Source organism: Marmota monax, unplaced genomic scaffold (assembly GCF_021218885.2).
Source record: "Marmota monax isolate L192 unplaced genomic scaffold, Marmota_monax_Labrador192_F-V1.1 WCK01_AAM20220418_F8-fsc00165, whole genome shotgun sequence".
NCBI lineage: Eukaryota > Metazoa > Chordata > Mammalia > Rodentia > Sciuridae > Marmota > Marmota monax.
In genome coordinates, this window is record NW_026693851.1 from 3569484 (window position 1) to 3593428 (window position 23945).

Below are 23945 nucleotides of genomic sequence, written 5' to 3' on the forward strand. Positions count from 1 at the left end.
CCTCCAAATAAAAGTCCTCCCTTTAAACCTGATTTGAACTGATTTGGTTCACATGTCCAGCCCTGAAACAATAACGATAACTGTCTTCAGGGGAAGGCTATGCCCTGACTGGCTTAGGTCCTGCCATGGAAGCAGAGGAGGGCTACTCTCAAGTTTGCTGTTGCCACACAACAGAAGAGAGGAGAAAATGTATGCCAGTGAGTCCCCTGTACTGGTGACAAGTGGCCCTCGTTTTCTGAGTGGTACACTAATTTAATCTTATATGTGCTCTGTGATAGACAGTCTCTTAGAATATGTGTGCTTTGTAACACGGTCTCTGGAGGTGTGTTAATTTCTCATTCACATTTGAAGCAAATGGCCTTTAAAATTACTAGAGTATATTGGGGTCGGCTTCCTCTTTGAATGGTGCCTGTGTGAGAAAGTTCATGTGTCCCCACTATCCATCCACAGCAGAGTGGTAGATAACTTGGTGCTATAATGTTGGTCACATGGGAAAAGAGGAACATGCTAGAGGATAACAAAGCTGACCTGTAGAGCATCGTGAGTTAAGCACAGGTGTTTGGGATTATTGGAGAAAAAGAGGGAATGTTAGTGCAGGCACAAAACCCTTGCACCATGCTGACCATGGTTTTGGAACTTCACCTACAGTGTTCTATTCCTCTTCTCTTCCAGGCCACGGGAACCAGGCTGGCTTTAATTGCACAGAATACAGCTAACCTCGGAACTGGTATCATCATATCATTTATCTATGGTTGGCAATTAACCCTTTTGCTGCTATCAGTTGTTCCAATTATTGCTCTCTCAGGAATTGTTGAAATGAAAATGTTGGCTGGAAATGCCAAAAGGGATAAAAAAGAACTGGAAACTGCTGGAAAGGTGGGTTAAATCAGGTTTCAATTAGTGAAACTATTGTTTTTATACATTCCATTTGAATTATTACAATACACATATTTTAATGTTTATGCTCACTAAACTAGTCATTTTAAACAATTTATGAAATATTTTACCTACTAACAATGCCTAGAACTCAAAAATGAGATTACTATAAATCTTTTAGCTTGTAGAAAGCACTTAACATGTGGGTTATTATAAAGAACTGAATTTTCAAAATGCATTTCATTTTTACTTCAAGTACCCCTGATGAACCCAGGGGTATGTAATGACTGAGTTACATATACCCAGGCTGGTTTTGAACTTGTGATCCTCCTACCTCAGCTTCCTGATCTGCTGGAATTACCGGCATGTGCCACCACGCCTGGCCTGATGCCATTCTTAGAACAAATGTCACCCTGTTTTACAGAAAAAGAGACTTTAAAGCAGTGAATAAAAGGGAATTGTTGAAAGTCAGACATTCTGCTGTGCTTAGGAGACAATTGTTTGATCTTCTTGGCTGTGATTTCTATCTTTAAGGCTGGAAGCCACCAGGTGGCAGTAATGCCTCAGATCTGTGGTTCTAACTAGTGGGGCAATTGGGCTAACATTACTTGAGCCTTACTGTGTGCCAATTACTGTCCTATTTATATGCACCAACTCATTCCACCTCCCTAGGAAGCAGGTGAGGATAATACCATGTTTTTTTTTAAATGTGGAGCCTGAGTTTCAAGCAGAAGTTAGAGGCATGGGATTAGGGGTGTAGCTCAGTGGTAGAGGGCTTGCCTAGCATGTGCAAGGCCTGGATTTGATTCCCAGTGCAGGGGTGGAAAAGAGGTGGAGCTGGGATTCAAGTCTAGTTTTCAAGGTTTGGGATTTTTTTGTTTTTGTTTTTGTTTTTTGTTTTGGTACTGGGGATTTAACGCAGGGGCACTTAACCACTGAGCCACAACCCCAGCCTTTTTAATATTTTATTTAGAGACAGGGTCTCGTTGAGTTGCTTAGGGCCCACTAAATTGCTGAGGCTGGATTTGAACTCAAAATCCTCCTGCCTCAGCCTCCTGAGCTGCTGGGATTACAGGTGTGCACCACTGTGCCTGGCCTAGTTTCCAAGTTTTCTCTCTAGTCTCTTTATAGGTGTTTGAATGTGTCTAATTCTACAAGTAAACACTTATTTGATCAAATGTAGATGACAATCATAAACATTTTTACTCTTATGGATGTAAATATTATCTTTTATTGAAACATTAGGAGGTAAAACAGATAATGAATATAAATTGTAATAGTTTCTAAGCACCACACTTAAAACCCTCTCACAAACATTACTGCAACCTGACCTTTTCTACAGTTATGTGAGGTGGGATACTGTCTGTATCTCCACCTTACAGGGAAGAAAGCCTCCAGGGTTGCATGTCTATTCACCTTAATGTGAGGCATTAAGGTGAGTAGAATTAGAACCAAACATGTTCCGACTAAACCAATTATGTCCCATTAAACCTTTCCCCACCCTGACCTGGCACCAGGGCAACTCCATGCAACGTAGGTATCATCTCAAGGTTTCAGCCAGAGCACTTCCATTTGCACGTTCTGTCCTTTCCTGGAGTCAGAGTTCTCTGGAACAGTGTGTGATTCCTGTGTGTGAATCCCTAAGTGTTCCAAATTCTTGAAGATCCTCTTGGTTGTTTTGTGGGTACTTTAAGGCATTACTTTCTTCACTTTCATGTGTCACAACTAACTGTTAAAAAAAAATACCGTGGGGCTGGGGATGTGGCTCAAGCGGTAGCGCGCTCGCCTGGCATGCGTGCGGCCCGGGTTCGATCCTCAGCACCACATACAAACAAAGATGTTGTGTCCGCCGAAAACTAAAAAAATAAATATTAAAATTCTCTCTCTCTCTCCCTCTCTCTCACTCTCTCTTTAAAAAAAAAAAATCCCCTATAGTTTTGTTCCCTCCCCCACCATCCCTGATTGTTCCCACATTTCAGAAGGGAAAATTATCAGAATGAAAATAACCCTTCCTTAGACAAATTACAAAAAAAGAACACATCTTGAGTCTAGTTAACATAATAGTCTTAACTGTTAAACATGGTAATACTAAAAATTGCTAAAATTTTGGCAGGAGTTAAGTCATGTAGAAATAAGCAGAATTAAGCAGTATTGCAAACAGAACAAAACAAAATACCCTGGGTTTGTAGTCTCTGCTTCATTGTTCAGTGTATGGTGCTGGAGAAGATCCTCAACTCCTCTGGCCCATACTCTCTAACTTAGTGAAATGAGAAATTGTGTCAGATATTGGCCAAGTTCCTTCTTGAAACTTATTTTATGGATCCAGAAATGAATAACTCAGACTGACCAGTCTAATTTTTTAGTAGCTACTTTAACCTCACAGGTAAAAATGTACAATGAGAGATAGAATTGCTGGTAATCAACATTTAAAGTTTCCAATCATAGTTCAATATTGTTTTCTTAGCCAACTGTTAACTGGCAGAATGGGGGTTAGACATTTATAGAACACCCCCACCATCACTCTTTGTTCAGAAAGAAGTGCACCGATTTACCTGGGGTGCAGATTAATTTCAATTCTCCAAAAAGGTCTTCGTAATGAAGGTATGGGTTGCTGGGTGATGAGAAAATGGTGGGCCTGCCTATGTGTAACTTGATAGTCTCAAAGAGATATGAAGTGCAACTAGGCACAGTCTACTAATTTATTTCCCCAGCCTTGTTCCTCCTAACTCTATTTAGTGAAAACAGCCTCAACTTTTTGTAAGTGTCTTGATCCAGACCTAGTTGCTGAGATTAGAGGGCCTGCTATACCAGAGCTAGTTCACAAGCAGTTAATCCTTGACCAGAAAGTCCAGATTTGAGTATAAAGTTGTTCACAACTGGTTTCTCTTTGTGTAAATTACAAAGTAGGAGCAACACAGTATGGTGGCTAAGAACATAGACTTGGCAGAACATGGCCTGGTGGGCAATCCTTGTGCTCCTATTTATTTACTCCAGAAGTTTGAGCAAATGGGAACCTTCTCTGTATCCCCAGTTCCCTAATTTTAAAAGTAGGAATAATATGTACCCTACAGGGTTGTTGGGAGGCTAAATGAGATCATGCCAATCCATGGAGCAGTGTTCTGGCTATTACTACCTATTAGATGTTTCAATTATAATATACAGCTATTCAGCCCAAAGTCTTTGATATCTTGATTTTATTTGGTTATAGAATCACAACTGAGAGAAGTCTTAAAGCTGATAAGACAAAATGTAAAATTAAGATCTTATGCTTCCTGGGCTGATGGTTTGGGCAACTCAACTGCAGAACTGATTTAGACTCAGTAGTTAAGTCTCAGACCACGTTCATTAAGGGTGGTTTGCCTGTGAGAATCAGAAAACTGATCTGGCTGGTTTGTGTATAAAACAGTTTGGTATAGAAACCCCAAAGTGCAGGAAGTATAGACAGATGATATGAACTGGCTCTTTGAACCACAAGTTCTGTTGTCTGAGTCTTTCCACACACTGTTCCTCTCAAGTGCTCTATATTCAGACCAGCTTCCTACACCCACATGGTGACATTTCCCTCTGGCACCACAGTTCAGGTACTTGCCTCTTGTTCCAGGGAACCAGATCTGATTCACCGAGATCAGTCAAGTGTCCTTGGTTTAATTAGGGATTTAAAGCAAGGTCAAGTTGTTCACAAAGGTGACGCCTCCCCTCTTGTGGGTAGACAGCTTCTCCAAGGAGAGAAAATGACTGGCATCTCCAGTGAACCTTTAGAAACCACAGCCTAATCCTCTCTTCAAGAACTCGACATGGTGAAGAAAGAAAAGGGGTTGTAGCCGAGATCAGTCACGTATCCACTCTCCGGCAGGACTAGGAACAGATCCAGGCCTCTGTGCCCAGGCCATTGTCTATTTCGTGAGCTATTGGCCTCCCTGAGCATACAAAGACTTACCTACTATACTTAATATGACCAGAGGTACCAGTTTCGTCCTAAAACTGGTATTGAAGAACACTTTCTGCCTTTTGCTTTTAACTGAAGGAATCTAAAACCCTTCAACTGAACCCTCAGGATACTTTTGACAGAGCCCTAAGCCTTGTATTTTTAATTATTTCAGAAATTAAAATGCCTCTTCTAATGAAAGTCTGTTCTGTTACAGATTGCAACAGAGGCAATAGAAAATATTAGGACAGTTGTATCCTTGACCCAAGAAAGAAAATTTGAAGCAATGTATGTCGAAAAATTGTATGGGCCTTACAGGTAACGAACAAAAGATTACTAAGAACCCAGTGCTTTCCCAAGGCTGAATCAGTGTTCCCAAAAGATAATTAAAAGTCTGCTGCTTCAAACAATGACCATAAAGATGAACTTTCTCCAATAACTATCTAACTGAATATAAGTGGCTTAGGATTAGAGTATGTGTGTGTGTTGCTGGGGATTGAACCCAGGAGTGCTCAGCCCTTTTAATTTTTTGAGACACGGTCTCAATAAGTTGCCAAAGCTGGTCTCAAACTTATGCTACTCCTGCCTCAGTCTTCTGAGTTGCTGGGATTGCAGGTATGAGTCACTGCATCTGGCTTAGAATTAGATGTTTATACCTCTTATAAAAACAGTAAGATTATGTCTCTAAGAGTGAAAAGGTACAGAGAATTGCATAACAGCTCAGTCATTTGTGTAGGCTACATAAATAACCCATGTAGATGATTCAGGATGAACATTCTCTTAAGGAATTGCTCAAACCTTTATTTTCTTTGGAGTGGGTAAACTGATCCAAAGATGAAATTTGTTATTTGGTGTATTTCAGAGAAAGGTATGCCATTTGTTCTCTGAATGAGGACCCAATCCAACCTACCCTGAAGACAAAGACACACAACTAATTTCACTAGCTTACAGATGAACAATTTTCAAAAAGCTGCCAGTTGGTCTGTGTGGTACTTGTCTCCACTGTGACCTGATTTTATAAATGAATATGTTGTCACACTGACAAAACTGAACACAACTTAGATTACAACTTTGTAGTCTGAAACAATTTTCAGACTACAGTTAGTGTGAACACTTGCAAATTTAAAAAGAATTCTTGAAATTTAAAAAGGATCCTTGAAATTCTTGATTAGTTCCATTTCTTCAGTTATGTATAGTTTGTATAATACTATAAAATAATATGCAGTTACATTTTTCTATCCATTCAATGTTGGACATATGTATGCATGCTCTATTACCTATGACCCTATGATTTATTTTGAACTTCAAAGAATTAAGGAGGAAAACAAGCTGAAGCAAGTTATGAATTTGTTTATAATTAAAGATTCAATAACCTTGCAAATTGTTCAGTCATGTGAAATGTTACAACAACATGCTCACTGCACTTATGTCATACCATTCAAATCAGGAACACTATGGGTTTGAGAGTAAATAAATTAAGATTCCTTTGGAGGTTTTGGAAGCCCAAAGTATAGCATGAAGTCTAATTAGAAATAGTGAAAAAGAAATTATATATGAGGTTGGCAGGATCTATTTGTGGGGAGGACTTTGGGTGTATATCTGTATGAACTTCAAACACACAACTTTTATGGATCTGAGACATCAATTTCAACGTAAGAGATAACAGCTAGATACAGGAGACCAGATAACAACAATATTAAAGAAATCACCATCAGATGATTCAAACTTTAGTTCTGTATTTGACATTCTGGGAATTTTTGACACAACTATGTTTACATTTTTGACACAACTATGTTTATTCATTTACATATGTATAATAATAGCAGTAGTGACTATCATTTGATCAACCACTGTGAGCTAGGCACTACAAAAGACATTTATATTGTTTTACTGAATTTAGTTCTGAAACCATTTACTCATTATAGCTATTATACCCACTGTACAAATGAGAAAGATTTGTATATTGAAACATTTACCAAACTCCTATAACCAAAGGTAGAATTTAAGCCCCAGTTAGTTGATTCTTGAAGCTGTGTTCTTTCTACTATACAATACTAAGAAAGTCTGAATAGATGGCTATGAATATACTAATTATGCATATACTTACTTGCCTTTCAGGAATTCAGTGAGGAAGGCACACATCTATGGAATCACTTTTAGTATCTCACAAGCATTTATGTATTTTTCCTATGCTGGTTGCTTTCGATTTGGTGCTTATCTCATTGTGAATGGACATATGCGCTTCAGAGATGTTATTCTGTGAGTAGCTTTAAAAATATTAAGATTATTCTATACTAACCTTATGATAAAGTTCCAATAGGTTTATGCAAATATTTGTAGTAAGAAAAAAAAATCCCATTTGTCCAAAGATGACATCAGGGAGTTAAATTTACCAGAGTCTTCACCCTGGCAGGCACAGAAGTCTGATCTTGTCAACACTCCAAGTGCAGTTTCATCATCCCAGTGGACTGAAATTAATCAAGCTGTGAAAATGATCATAAAGCATAATTTTGGTTATATGTGGAACCCCAGTCAGGAGGGCAGCAGATTTTCTCATTGTAGAATTTAGGCAGAAAGAAAATATAACTAGAAAGTCGCCGATGACCATGGACTGAAAATAGAGGGTTAAATAGCTTGCTGTTTATCTGCAACCAAAGCAAGGCCTGGACCATGGGATGGGAATGCTTGAGTGAAGTCCAGCAAAGCCAGGTTCTTCCTAACCACGCCTGGGCTCTGCCAACATTTTTCTCTTAGTCCCCGCCTTTCCCTTGGTTCGAAGGCTAACCAAAAGTGTTTCTGATTGCCATATTCTTCTTTTTATAAAATGCCAAGTACATCTGATTAGATTACATTTTGTACTTGAAAGAAGAAAACCACTCCTTTATGATCATTAGGCACATTTCCACTCTGATGGGATGATTTTAAAGCAATTGTGAATAACCTTTTTTGAAATAAGTTCAAGACAAAATGAAAATATTTAAGAAAGAGCTCTTCTTTTGTTTCATCCAAAATTAAAATAAAGCATGGAAAAAATATATACCTAATCTTTGTCAATCAAGATCCTGGCAGGAGACAAAATGGCAGCTTAAATGGGGTAATTAAGGAGTTCCATGAAGAATCTGTTAACAGAGGTGTGAGAAGTGTGAAGGTACATAGTACCCAGGAGTAACCAGTTAGAAATTGCTGCCACCACAAGCCCTAAAGGACAAGAGGAGGTAAAGACCAGAACATTCTCTTAAGCATGGAGCTATTCCTCCGTCTTTGGTGGAGGGACAGCCTCATTCAAGCAATCCTTACAAGAAAGGAACCAAAGAAACAAAGAGCACAGCCTCATTCCTTCAGCACTCCCATTCCCTGCTAGTGCCTTTCCTTATCTGCCTTATCAGGCCCAGAGGACAAGAAAACCTTTAGATGAAGTTCAGCCTCCCAGGACCAGGAGTAGATTGGTACAAGGTGGTGGCAAAGGGTAGAAAATGGAAACTGATTTTGGAGAGACAAAGGGAATATCATCTCAGAGTATAGCTTTTATTGTTTAGAAATATATCACTGAAAAAAAAAATGGTTGCTTTTTTTTTAATCATTGAAATGTTAAATTCTTGGTAATTGGAATACAGCTTTTTAATTTTTCATGTTAAAACTAGATAATAGCTTGTGTAGAGAAAGTAGGAAGCCATATGTGGGTTGTTTATCACTATTATAAAAGTTAATATTTGGGGGACTGGGGTTGTGGCTCAGCGGTAGAGTGCTCGCCTAGCATGCGTGAGGCACTGGGTTCGATCCTCAGCATCACATAAAATATAATAAAGATATTAAAAAATAAGTTAATATTTGGTAACTAACCTTATCATCAAGGGAGAGCCTTAGTACACCCCCATCCATACCTCCAATATTTTGAATTTAGAAATTATGGAGATAAAAACTTAAACAACAAACAAACCAAAATAATGACACCCCAACCTCTCTCCTGGGAACTCTTGTATCAGAAGTAAATTGCTTTGTGGAGATGTAAATCAGGATCTTTAGCCCTTCCTACAACTTGTCATATTCAATATATGTTCCTTAAAGAGCATATAATTGGTCCTTCAGTTGAGAACAACTATCTTTTGAGGGTAATTATTTTAATTACAGAAGAAAAGCTACTTCTGGTAAAGGCTTACTTCCCACAAAAAAAAATGCTTTTAAAAAAATTTTTATTTAACACATATTGTACATATTAATAGAGTTCACTGTGATATTTCCATGAATGCATATAGTGTGCATCGATCAATTCCAGGTGAATTTTTTTCTCCTTCTCCTTTTCACCATCCCAATTTCTAGTAGTCACTATTCTACTTTCAGGTCGACTTTTTTTTTTTTTTTTTTTATCTTCCACATATGAGATACATGTGGTACTTGTCTTTCTTAATGTGACTTATTTTACTTACCATAATATTATCCATTTCCATAAACATTGCTGTGAATGGCAGGATTTCATTATGGTTTATGACACTGAATAACACTCCATTGTGTATATGTACCACATTTTCTTTATCCATTCATCTGTTGATGGGCACTGAGGCTGTTGGATAGGGTAAACACAGGTGCAATAAACATGGGCACTCGAGTGTCTCTTGGATATGCTGGTCTCACCTCCTTTGTATGTTTACACAGGAGAAAAATAGCTGGTTCATATGGTAGATCTATTTTGAGTAACCTCTATATAATGGTATATTGGCTGCAATAATTTACATTCCTATCAACAGTATATGAGTTCCTTTTTCTCTATATCCTTGCTAGCATTTGGGTTTTTTGTTCATTAATAATAGCCACTCTGATTGAAATGGAATATCATTGTAGTTTTGACTTGCATTCCCTGATGGTTGATGATATTGAACATTATTTCATGTTTGGTTATTTTAATTTCTTCTTTGTAGAAGTGTCTTCAGGTCATTTTTCAATTTTAAAAAGTAGATTACTATTTGTTTGTTTGTTTGTTGTTTTAGTTTTTGAGTTCTTTTTTTATTCTGGATATTAATCCTCCATCAGATGAACACTTGGCAAGTGTTTTCTCCCTTTCTGTAGATTCTCTCTTCACTGTTGTTTCCTTCATTGTGCAGAAGTGTTTGTCAATTTTTGCTTTAGTTTCCTGTGCTCTTTCCTATCTAGAAAACCATTGCCTGTACCAGGGTGTTGAAGTGTCTCCTCTGTTTTCTCCTAGCAGTTTCAGAGTTTCAGGTCTAACATTTAGGCCATTGATGGATGAACTGGGAGTTGATTTTTGTACAGAGTGAGAGAAGGGGATCAAGTTTCAGTCTTTTGCATGTGGAGATCCAGTTTTCCCTGCACCATATGTTGAAGGTGCTGTCCTTTCTCCAGTGTATTTTTTTGGTGTCTTTGTTTAGATGCAGTTGGCTGTGGATGTGTGGATTTCTGGGATCACTATTCTTTTCCCCTGGTTTATGTGTTTGTGTTTATTACAATACAATGCATCTGTTACTAAGGCTCAGTAGAATGTCTTCAATTAGTTGTTATGTTGCCTCCAGCTTGATTCTTTTTGCTCCAAATTGCTTTGGCTATTCTGAATCTTTTGTGCTACTATATGAATTTTAGAATTGTTTTTGCTGGTTCTGTGAAGAATGCCATTGGTATTTTGATGGGAATTACATTGAATCTTTAGATCTCCTTGAGCTGCTTGGACATTTTAACAATATTGGTTTTTATAATCCATGAACTTGAAGGCTCTTTTCTTTTTATTTTATTTTATTTATACTTTTTATAATGAAAGTTTTGTAGTTACACATAGTAGTTGGGTTCATCCCAACAAACCTGTGCATGCATGGAAATCTATTTCAGTTCATGATACCCCACTTTTCCCTCACCTCCCCTATTCTCCTTCCTCTACTAGACTTCCTTTCGTTCATCTGTTTATCTATATTTGATTAGTTCCTTTTACTTCTGCATAAAGGTGAAATTCCTTGTGGTATACTTATATATGCACATAACATGATTTTTAAAGAAATCATTCTGCATTGCCTCCCCTTTCCTATCCCTCTGCTCTGAGATCTATCCATTTTTTTGTGTGAATCTTCTTCCAATTTTGTTCATCAGTGTTTTTGTTGTAGAGAGTAGGAATAAACTTTCTTGGTCTAGTTTATTCCTAGATATTTTATTTTATAGCTACTGTGAAAAGGATTGTTTTCATTATCCTTTCTCAGTGCATTCATTAATGGTGTATAGAAAGCTATTGATTTTGTGTGTATGTGTGTGTGTGTGTGTGGTGCTAGGAATTGAAATCAGGGACTATGTGCGTGCTAGAAAAGACCTCTACCAATAGGCCTGACAAGTTACTGATTTTTGTACATTGATTTTTGTGTCCTGCTAGTATACTTAATTATTTATCAGTATAGTACTTATGGTGGAGCCTTTAGGTTTTTCTATGTATAGAATCATATCATCTGTACACAAGGATAATTTTACTTCCTCCCTCTTTATTTGTATGCCTATTTCTTTCTCTTGTCTAACTGCTCTGGCTAAAGCTTCTAGTACTATACTGAATAAGTGCAGTGGGAGGCTCGGTGTAGTGGTGCATGCCTTTAATATCAGCAGCTTGGGAATCTGAGGCTGAGGGCTCAAGAGTTCAAAGCCAGCCTCAGCAACTTAGTGAGGCGCTAAGCAACTCAGTGAGACCCTGTCTCTAAATAAAATATAAAAAAGGGCTGGGATGTGGCTCAGTGGTTGAGTGCTGCTGAGTTCAATCCCTGGTACAAAAAAAAAAAGCAGTGAGAGTGGACACACATGTCTTGTTTCTTCTCTTTGAAGAAGTACTTTCAGCCTTTCCCCATTCAGTATCATGTTGGTTGTGCTTTCGTCATATATATAGCCTTTATTGTATTGAGGAATGATCCTTCTAGCCTTTATTGTATTGAGGAATGATCCTTCTATACCTAATGTGTTCAAGTATTTTATCATGAAGCAACACTGAATTTTATCAAATACATTTTCTGGATCTATTGAGATAACCAAATGACTTTTATCCTTCATACAGTTGATGAGATATATTATGTTGAACCATCTTGCTTCACTAGGGTGAAACAAGTTTGATCATGGGGTACAGTCTTTTTGATATGTTGTTGAATTTCATTTGCTAGTATTTTGTTGAGAGTTTTTACATGTATGTTCACTAGGGATATTGATCTATAAGGTGTGTGTGTTTGTATGTGTGTGTGTTGTGTCCATGTCAGGTTTTAGTAACAAGGTAATGCTAGCTTCATAGTATGAGTTTGGAAGAGTTCCATCCCTTTTAAGCCCATGAAATAATTTGAGAAGAATTGGTGTAACTTCTTTAAAAGTTGGATGTTTAATAGCAAAGCCATCTATCCCTGAACTTTTCTTTGTTGAGAGACTTTCTATTCCTAATTCAATCTCATTACTTGTTATCAGTCTATTCAGGTTTATGTCCTCTTCGTTCAGTTTTGATAGAACCATACATATCCAGAAATTTTCCATTTCTTTTAGGTTTTCCAATTTGTTAGCATGTAGTTTTTCATAATAATCCTTTGTATTTCTGTGGTATCAGTGGAAATATCTGTTTCTTAGGCCCTTTTTTTTGGATTCTTGGTTAGTCTAGCTAAAGTTTCATCTATTTGCTTATCATTTCAAAGAACCAACTCTTTGTTTCAGTGATTTTTTTTTCAGTCTCTGTCTCATTTATTTCTGCTTTGATCTTTCTTTCCTTTTACTAATTTGGGTTTGATTTGTTCTTGCTTTTCTAAGTATTTGAGATATGTCAAGTTTTTTATTTGAAATGGTTCTATTTTTGATATAGACACTCAGTATTATAAACTTCCCTCTGAGTGTTTTTGCTGCATTCCACAAATTTTGGAAGGTTGTGTTTCTATTTTCTTTCTCTTTGCAAAAATTTTAAATTCCCCTTTTGATTCCCTTGATAACCCATTCTGAACAGACCAAGAGTGCTATTCAGACTCCAGGCATTTGTATAATTTCTAAAATTTCTTTGGTGTTGACTTTAGTTTTATTCCATTGTAATCAGAAAAGATATGATGTCATTTTTCAAAACTTGTTCATTCTTGTTTTGTGTACTAATATATGGTTTCTTCTAGAGAAAGTCCATGTACTAATGAAAAAATGTATTCTGAAGCTTTTAGATGAAATTTTCTATAAATGTCTTCCTGATAAAAATTATTTGACTACAGTGATTATTATTATTTATATTGTAGTATTGAAGAAACCTTAAACTGGAAGTCAGGGCTATAGATTTAGTAGGGAATAATATTCCTAGTGTGGAATTGATGGAGCCCCTACAGTATTTTGTACTTTAGTTCCTTCCATCCAAAAAAGAAGCTAAAATTGAGATCACAATCAGATTTGGTTATTAGTCATTTCCTGACAGTGAAGAACCTTGGATGATTACATTAACTCTAGACAATCAGGGGCTCCTATAGAAGTTGGAAAGTGAACAGAGAAAAAAAGCAGTGGGTCTTGTTTTCATCTGGATTTCTTCTGTTACTGGAATTTCATGGAAAAGTGGGTTGGGGAAGAGGATTGTTAAGGAGTAACAAGATAAATACTAGTGAGTGATATGTCTTTGGGCTTTCAAAGATTGTGGAGCTAATTTTATAAGCTAACTTTTTAATTCCTCTACTTCCATCTAGGGTATTTTCGGCGATTGTGTTTGGCGCAGTGGCTCTAGGACATGCTAGTTCATTTGCACCAGACTATGCTAAAGCCAAACTGTCTGCAGCCCATTTATTCAAGCTATTTGAAAGACAACCTTTGATTGACAGCTACAGTACAGAGGGGCTATGGCCTGTGAGTTTCCTGCTGCCTGATAAATGTTTAATTTTTTTCTGTCTGCTAGATTGTAACTGAATGATAAACTGGTGGTGGTTACACCAACATATACTTATTTGTGCTGTTTATATGGCTAATAGTTGGCTACCTTTCCTACCATTTCATAGGTTTCAAGGATTCTGAATTTTATCATATCAAAGCTTTTTAAAAAGTAAAACCAGATATATTAGAACCAAATAATTTTGACAAAAATGTAGTAATCATTTCTACATGAAGGAATAGGCATAAATACTGTCATGTTGATATGATTTGCAATTTTATTTTAATCACATTTTATAATGGCTGAGTTATAAGTGGTAAGAAGGTCACTTTATTCACAATGAAAGTAATAATCCTATATTTTAGAATCTACAAAGAGTGTTCTTTGTGTCACACATGCTGCTGTGAGCTTGATGTCCAAGAAGCAATGTAGGTAAAAAGACTGGAGGTTACCCAATCCTTTGGGGAATTTACAAGGTATTTCATGTTCTAAGAAAACTGCTGTGCCTGTCAAGTGAGATGAGGAGAGTGAGATAAAGAAGCTTCCGGGATTGATACAGGAGCTGTCTGCTGAAACTCTATATAGATATTGTATTACATTTCTTAAGCTTTTGAACCTTTGGCTATGGGCTTAACTGCAACCTCAGAACAACAGTTGGGAAAGTTACATGTTTGTCTTAAGTGAACCAGAAATTGAGTTTAGACAATACTTTTCTGTAATGATGTGTTGTCTAATCTGACTGTACCCCTATTGCCCATCTTGGTTTTATATAATAACAACTTACTATCAATATAAACTGATGCCATTGTTATATTGATATACATTTCATGTTTTTGTAGCTACAGTTTTGAAATCAGTAATTACCAGACCAATTATCCTTATAGTATTGTAAAAATTTTTAGGAGAAGTTTGAAGGAAACGTGACATTTAATGAAGTCGTGTTCAACTATCCCACCCGGCCAAATGTGCCAGTGCTTCAGGGGTTAAGCCTGGAGGTGAAGAAGGGCCAGACACTGGCCCTGGTGGGCAGCAGTGGCTGTGGGAAGAGCACAGTGGTCCAGCTCCTCGAGCGGTTCTACGACCCTATGGCTGGGACAGTGGTGAGCACATTCTCTTAATAAGTAGATTTAAGGCTGTATTTTACATAGTCAAACCAATATTGTCAAAATAAAAACAATTAAATAAGTGAATATCTATAATCATATTTAATACAATGACTGCATTGAATAAGACCCAAATGGGCTTATATATTGGGAAAATAGGATAGACTATCTGAAACTTAATCTAGTTCAGAAAATACTGGATATGAGGTTGACCTCTACCCTCCCATGGGCCTTTTGAGTCAGCCTGACAGCTAAGAACAAACTCACTTCTGAAGCCAGTTAGGAATGCCATGCCTCCTATGCCTCCATAGGGGCTATGGCCTGTGAGTTTCCTGCTGCCTGATGAATGCTTAATTTTTTTCATAAAGGTTTGCTGTAAAATAAAAACAGTCCTCCCAAAGATACTGCACTTTGTAGCTTTTCAACTTCCATTGAACTCTCTTCTTTAATGCTGTCAGAAAATAAAAGCAGGAGAAATTTGAGTCTGACAGTTCTCAGGGAAGAGAGGGAGGGTAGGACCTGAGTCTGCTTTGCTATTCTCTCTAACCCTGTACTGTAGGCTCTCTGACTTTGACCACTGACCTCCAGCTCATTTGTGTTTGGCTCTTGTCTTGATTTCTGACATATAGTTCTTGGCTGTCTTCCTTGAATAAAGATCTGGCTGTAACTCAGAGTGCCTGCATCTGCCTTTACCTTGGGATAGCACCTATAACCTAGCCCTGGGAATCTATCCTGAATTAGATGGTCACCAAAAGGGGAAGAAGTTTAAGGCTGGCAGCTCTCAGGGAAAAGAGAGGGAGGAATAAGACCAGAGTTACCCAACTTTCAGAATCAGGCTATGTTATTGATCATCTTGTTTTTCCTGGTATGCCTATGGAAGAGGGCATAGGTCAAGCTGAAGGGTTGGGTTCCATCTGGGGACAGCAGATCTGAGTGGAATACCTTGATGCAGACTCTAAAAGGCAGAGGATGACATAAATGTCCAGTGGAGGGCAGATAGGGACAGAGGCCTGTGGAAGGACAGGGCCAAATATTTTACCATTTTTCCACCTAGATCTAGGTAAGGACAACCTAGTCGCCATAAAAATCATCTTGTTGGATTTGAGCAGGACTCCTGGCTCCCAAAACCCAAAGTCCAAAGTTTTAGCCACACAGGGCTCGTGAGCACATTAGCAGAATCACCAATCAACACATCTGCAGATCTGCAAGACTTTGCTCTGCTCCCATGCAGGCCACTCAGCTGCTACCTACCCACAGCACAACACCATCACCCAGCCCCCCACCCCACAAGACACCTTGGCACTGAAAGCAGACTGCCTCCATCTTGGCTCAACATTCTCGCCATATTAGATGGGGGCAGCTCCCAGATCAGATCTTGAGTGGCCAGGAGAGGTCTTGGAATCCTACAAGAGCACTACAAATCTATAGGGTAAAAACAATAACACCCAGACCCACAGAGCTGGAAAGGAAGACACCCGAACAACATGAAAAGACAAGGGAAGAAAGTGCCCCAAACAAATCAAGATACCACATCATTAGAATCATTGGCAGCCACAACAGAAGAAAAGACACAGAAGGAGTTCAGGATGTACATGGTTAAAATGTTCTGTGAACTCAAGGAAGATATAAGAGAGCAAATACAGGCAGTGAAAGATGACTTCAACAAGGAGCTACATAAACAAATACAGGAAGCAAAAGATCACCTCAACAGAGAGATAGAGGTTCTAAAAAAAACCATACACACACAGAAATCTTTGAAATGAAAGAAACAATAAACCAAATTAAAAGCTCAAATGAAAGCATCACCAACATAGTAGACCACTTGGAAGATAGGACATAAGACAATGAAGACAAAATATATAATCTTGAAAAGAACATAGACCACACAGTGATAATGGTAAGAAACCACGAGCACAACATTCAAGAAATATGGGATAGCATAAAAAAGACCAAATTTAAGAGTTAATGGGAATAGAGGAAGGCATAGAGGTCCAAACCAAAGGAATAAACAATCTATTCAATGAAATAATATCAGAAAACTTTCCAAACATGAAGAATGAATTAGAAATCCAAATTCAAGAAGCCTACAGGATGCCAAATATACAAAATCACAAAAGATCCACACCAAGGCACATTATAATAAAAAATGCCCAACATACAGAATGAGAGCATTTTAAAAGCCATGAGAGAAAGGAATCAGATTACATATAGGGGAAAACCAAGTAGGATAACGGCAGATTTTTCGACACAGACCATAAAAGCTAGAAGATCCTGAAACAACATATATCAAGCTCTGAAAGGAAATGGATGCCAACCAAGAATCTGTACCCAGCAAATTAAGCTTTAGATTTAAAGATGAAATAAAAGATGATAAACAAAAGTAAAAAAGAATTTATAGCTAGAAAACCGGCACTATAAAATATTTCATGAAGAGGAAATGAAAAACAGCAATGAAAATCAGCAGAAGGAGGGAGTACCCTAAAGGAAAAACTAATCAAAGAAAAAAATCAAATCAAGGTAAATAACAAAAATAAACAAATATGTCTGAGAATACAAACTATGTCTCAACAATAAACCTGAATGTTAATGAATTAAACTCACCAATCAAAAGACATAGGCTAGCAGATTGGATTTTAAAAAATACTCAACAATATTCTGCCTTCAGGAGACTAATCTTATAGGAAAAGACATACACAGACTGAATATGAAAGGTTGGGAAAAATCATACCACTAACGTGGACTGCAGAAGCAAGCAGGGGTTTCCATCCTCGTATCAAATAAAGTAGACTTCAAGCCAAAGTTAATTTAAATAAATAAATAAATAAAGATGGACATTACATACTAATTAATGGAACAATACACCAACAAGACATAACAATCATACATATATATGCTCCTCAAAATGGTGCGCTATGTTCATCAAACAAATTCTTCTCAAGTTCAAGAGTCAAATTGATCACAACACAGTAATCTTAGGTGATTTTAACACACCTCTCTCACCACTGGATAGATCTTCCAAACAAAAGTTAAATAAAGAAACTATAGAACTCAATAATACAATTAATAACTTAGATTTAACTGATATATATAGAATGTTTCAACCTGCATCAAGCAGATACACTTTGTTCTCAGCAGCACATGGATCCTTCTCTAAAACAGACCATATAATATGCCACAAAGCAACTCTTAGCAAATACAGAAAAGTAGAGATACTATCAGGTATTTTATCAGATCATAATGTAATGAAATTGGAAGTCAATGACAAAATAAAAAATAAAAATTATTCCAACACCTGGAGACTAAACAATATGCTATGAATGAACAGTGGGTTGCAGAAGACATCAAGGAAGAGATTAAAAAATTCTTAGTGGTAAATGAGAACATAGACATAACATATCTTTTTTTTTAAAAGAGAGAGAATGTTAATAATTATTTTTTAGTTTTCGGTGGACACAACATCTTTTGTTTGTATGTGGTGCTGAGGATCAAACCCAGGCCGCACGCATGACAGTCGAGGATGCTACTGCTTGAGCCACATCCCCAGCCCGGCATAACATATCTTAGTGCTTTAGGTACTAAGAGGAAAGTTCATTGAATGGAGTTCATTCCTTAAAAGAAGAAAAAGTCAACAAATAAATGACCTCACATTACATCTCAAAGCCATAGGAAAAGAAGATCAAATCAACAGCAAAAGCAGTAGAAGGCAATAAATAATTAAAATTATAGCTGAAATTAATGAAATTGAAACAAAAGAAACAATTGAAAAATTCGACAAAACAAAAAGTTGGTTCTTTGAAAAATAAATAAAATTGACAGACCCTTAGCTATGCTAACAAAGAGGAGAGAGAAAAATCAAATTACCAGCATACATGATAAAAAGGTAATATCATAATAGACACTACAGAAATACAGAGGATAATTAGAAATTATTTTGAAAACTTTTACTCCAATAAAATAGAAGATATTGAAGGCATTGACAAATTTCTTAAGTCATACGATTTTCCCAGATTGAGTCAGGAAGATATACACAATTTAAACAAACCAATATCAAGTGATTAAATAGAAGATGCTGTGAGAAGCCTACCAACCAAGAAAAGCCCAGGACCAGATGGATACACAGCCGAGTTCTAGAAGACCTTTAAAGAACAACTAATACCAATACTCTTCAATTTTTTCAGGAAATAGAAAAAGAGGGAGCACTTCCAAACTCATTCTATGAGGTCAATATCACCCCTGATTCCAAAACCAGGCAAAGATACATCAAAAAAAGAAAACTTCAGACCAATATCTCTCATGAACACAGATGCAAAAATTCTGAATAAAATTCTGATTCTGGCAAATTGACTAAAAAACATATCAAAAAGATTGTGCACCATGACCAAATGGGATTCATCACAGGGATGCAAGGTTGGTTCAACATACAGAAATCAATAAATGTAATTCATCATATCAATGGACTCAACGATAAGAGTCATATGATCATTTCAATAGATGCAGAAAAAGCATTTGACAAAATATAGCACAACTTTACGTTCAAAACACTAGAAAAACTAGGGATAACAGGAATATATCTCAACATTGTAAAAGCTATCTACCATAAGCCCCAGGCCAACATCATTCTAAATGGAGAAAAATTGAGGGCATTCCCTCTAAAAAATGAAACAAGACAGGGATGCCTTCTTTCACCACTTCTATTCAACATAATTATTTAAACACTGGCCAGAGCAATTAGACAGACAAAAGAAATTAAAGGGATATGTATAGGAAAAGAAGAACTTAAACTAACACTATTTGCTGATGATATGATTCTATACTTAGAAGACCCAAAAAACTCCACCAGAAAACTTCTAGAACTAGTAAATGAATTCAGAAAAGTAGCAGGATATAAAATCAACATCCATATATCAAAGGCATTTCTGTATATCAGTGACAAATCCTCTGGGAAGGAAATGAGGGAAACTGCACCATTCACAATAACCTAATAAAAAAAATAAGATACTTGGGAATCAACTTAATGAAAGAGGTGAAAGATCTATACAATGAAAACTATAGAACCCTAAAGAGAGAAATCAAAGAAGAACTTAGAAGATGGAAAGATCTACCTTGCTCTTGGATAGGCAGAATTAATATTATCAAAATGACCATACTATCAAAAGCACTATACAGATGTAATGCAATTCTGATCAAAATTCCAATGGCATTCCTCATAGAAATATAAAAAGCAATCATAAAATTAATCTGGAAAAATAAGAGACCCAGAATAACTAAAGCAATCCTTAGCAGGAAGAGTGAAGCAGGTGGCATCACTATACCAGTCCTTAAACTATACTAAAGAGAAATAGTAACAAAACAACATGGTATTGGCACAAAAACAGACTGGTAGACTAATGGTACAGAATAGAAGACACAGAGACTAACCCACAAAATTACAATTATCTTATATTAGACAAAGATGCCAAGAACATGCATTGGAGAAAAGATAGCCTCTTCAACAAATGGTGCTGGGAAAACTAGACATCCACGTGCAACAAAATGAAATTAAACCCCTATCTCTCTCCATGCACAAAACTCAACTCAAAGTGGATCAAGGATTTAGGAATACAACCAGAGACTCTCTATCTAATAGAAGAAGAAGTAGGCCCTAATTTCCATCGTGTGGAATTAGGCCCCAACTTCCTTAATAAGACTCCTGTAGCACAAGAATTAAAAGCAAGAATCAATAAATGGAATGGGCTTAAACTAAAAAGTTTCTTCTCAGCAAAAGAAACAATCTGTGAGCAGAAGAGAGAGCCTACATCTTGGGAGCAAATTTTTAGCCCTTACAAATCAGATAGAGCACTAATCTCTAGGGTATATAAATAACTCAAAAAGCTAAACACCAAAAAAACAAATAACCCAATCAATAAGTGGGCCAAGGACCTGACAGACACTTCTCAGAAGAGGATATACAATCAATAAACAAATATCTGAAAAATGTTCATCATCTCTAGCAATTAGAGAAATGCAAATCAAAACTACTCTCAGATATCATCTCACTCCAATCAGAATGGCAGCTTTTATGAAGACAAACAACAATAAGTGTTGGCAAGGATGTGGGGAAAAAGGAGTACTCATACATTGCTAGTGGGACTACAAATTGGTGCAGCCAATATGGAAAGCAGCATGGAGATTCCTTGGAAATCTGGGAATGGAACCACCATTTGACCCAGCTATCCCTCTCCTCAGGCTATACCCAAAGGACTTAAAAACAGCCTACTACAGGGACATAGCCACATCGATGTTTATAGCAGCACAATTCACAATAGCTAAACAGTGGAACCAACCTAGATGCCCTTCAGTAGAGGAATGGTTAAAAAAAAAAAAACGTGGCATATATACACAATGGAATATTATTCAGCAATAAAAGAGAATAAAATCATGGCATTTGACAAATTTGGAGAAGATAATGCTAAATGAAGTTAGCCAATCCCAAAAAGATAAATGCTGAATGTATTCTCTGATGTAAGGTGACTGACTCATAGTGGGGTAGGGAGGGGGAGCATGGGAGGAACAAATGAACTGTAGATAGGGCAGAGGGGTAGGAGGGGAAGAGAGGGGGCAGGGGGTTTAGCAATGATGGTGGAATGTGATGGACATCATTATCCAAAGTACATGTATGAAGACATGAATTGGTGTGAACATACTTTATATACAAACAGAGATATGAAAAATTGTGCTCTATATGTGTAATAAGAATTGTAATGCATTCTGCTGTCATGTGTTTTAAAAATATAATCAATTTTTAAAAAAATCATCTTGTTGGCCATGTTGGCCTCAACAGTATGAGTCCTTGTATCATGAGGCTTGGTATTTCATAACTACTGATACCACATACAATAACCCTCCAGGAAATTTAGTTACTTATTATTCAGGGGCTTTTTTGCCCCCTTTTCCTTTTTCAAGCCACTTACAGTTTGTGAACTTTGCTTTTCAGCTCCTCGATGGTCAAGAAGCAAAGAAACTCAATGTCCAGTGGCTCAGAGCTCAACTTGGAATTGTGTCCCAGGAGCCCATCCTGTTTGACTGCAGCATTGCTGAGAACATTGCCTATGGAGACAACAGCCAGTTCGTGTCACAGGAAGAGATTGTGAAAGCAGCCAAAGCAGCCAACATACACCCTTTCATCGAGATGTTGCCCCAGGTGAGTTAATCAGTAACAGCTGAAATTGGAATACACTACAGTTTTTATCTCCAAAATGATTCCCAAAGTTATACCAACTGGCTAGTAACAAATTTTGTATTGATTTATTAGCATTGTGACACTTTTTATCAGAAGACCTTATGCCCACCTTATACAAATGTAGTGAGAAGCAAATGAGGTGGTGCTAAGGTCAAAGCAGCATATCTCAGATTGCAAACTGGTTGTCAAGGGCTAGACTGAAGTCACATTGTCTAGACTGAAGTCACATTTTGTTTAGCTCACATGCTAATTTTTTAAAATTTAAACCTTTTATTTTGAGATAAGTATAGACTCACATGCAATTATAAGGAATACAGATATCTTATGTATTCTTTGCCTAGTTCCCTGCAAAAATAATATTATAACTAGGGAATTGACATTAATATGATCTACTGCTCTTATTTGGACATTGTGAACATTACTTGTTCTTACTTATGTACATGTGTATCTAGTTCCATTAATTAGAGTACCAGTGTGGTTTCATGTGTCCACTATCATCAGGATATAGAACATTTCTATCACTGTCCAGACCCCTCATGTTGCCCTTTTCTAGTCACAAACCCCTTCTTCCAATTCTCACTGTGTTTCCTAAACTCTGCCAACCACCTGTTCTCCATTTGTACACTTTTCTGTTTTAAGAATGTTACATAAAAATACAGACACTTATACTTTTCCCTGGAAAAGGTAATAATGTAGGTTATTCCCAGTTTGGGGCTACTGTAAATACAAATGTTATAAATACTAGTATACAGGTGCTTGTATGAACCTAAGTTTTTATTTTTCTAGGATAAGCACCCAGGAGTATAATTCCTGGGCCATATGGTAATTACATATTTAGTTTTATTAAAAATCTCTGAACTGTTTTCCAGAGTGGTTGTACCATTTTATATTCATACCAGTAGTGCATGCATGAGTGATGCTGTCTTTGAATGTTTACCAGAATTTATTGCTGCTACTGTTTTAATATACACTATTCTTATGAGTATAGTAAAATATCATTGTGGTTTTAATTTGATTTTCCTAAAGGGAAATAAAATTGAATAGTCTTTCCATTTACTTATTAGCCATTTACATATACTCCTTTACAAAAAACTTATTAATTTCTAATTACTATTTTTAATGTTGAATTCCAACAGTTTTTAAAGTATATTTTAGTTACTCTCAGATATGTAGTTTGTAAACATTTTTTCCAGTCCATAGCTTGTTTTTCTACCCTCTTAGGATCTTTTGCAGAGAAAAATTTTAATACTGATGAGGTCTAATTTATTTTTCCTTCTATGGATCTTGCTTTTGATACCAAGTCTAATAACTCTTTGCCTAGTCTAAGGGCCAGAAATTTTCTCCATTTTCAAAAGTTTTATTGTTTGCCATTTTACATTTAAGCCTCTGGGCCATTTTGTGTCAATTTAAGCATGTGTGGTTCTAGAAAGATAACTTGACATTTCTAAAGGTGATGATAGGAACAATTCATTTATGGTATTCATCTCACATTTAGGATTCTAGCGGATTAAACTGAAGTACAGCTTAATTAGTTTTGCTTTTATATTCCTCTACAATTAGAAATCACTCACACAAATAATTTTAAAATTATGTTGGTTAGCCTTACCAACTTTTAAGAGATAGGTGTTGACTTGAATCAAATATTGAATTTGATATGAACAGAAAATCTTTAGACTTCAGTTTCAGCTGAACTTTAGGAAATTAATTCATATGATGTATATCACAGCCCAAGCTCTGCAAACTTATCCAACTCAATTTGCAGCTTTTCACTTTGTCCTAAGCCTAGAATTTTTTCTAAAAATCCAGCTCCAAAAAAGTTCTATACAAAGATTTTTCTTTCTTCCATATATCTCACTTTCTTCTCTCTCTTCTACCTTGTTTCCACAATTTCTCTATATTTTGATCTTTCAGAGCATCTTATGGATACTATGAATTTGGTCCTTTTCCCTTAAACTAAGTACTGTATAAAAATATTTTCTCTCTCTGTATGAA

The 23945-nt window shown here is 36.7% G+C and overlaps 1 protein-coding gene across 4 annotated transcripts in view; it reads left to right on the forward strand.

Moving 5' to 3' along the window:
* Abcb4 (ATP binding cassette subfamily B member 4) overlaps positions 1-23945 on the forward strand; it is a 77732-nt gene that overhangs the window by 42125 nt on the left and 11662 nt on the right. For all 4 annotated transcript variants that reach the window (XM_046462459.2, XM_046462460.2, XM_046462461.2 and 1 more), the window contains 6 exons: positions 673-876; positions 5019-5119; positions 6920-7060; positions 13453-13609; positions 14534-14731; positions 21708-21914. In XM_046462459.2, the coding sequence (XP_046318415.1) occupies positions 673-876; positions 5019-5119; positions 6920-7060; positions 13453-13609; positions 14534-14731; positions 21708-21914 (1008 nt within the window). The remainder of the gene's footprint in view (positions 1-672; positions 877-5018; positions 5120-6919; positions 7061-13452; positions 13610-14533; positions 14732-21707; positions 21915-23945) is intronic.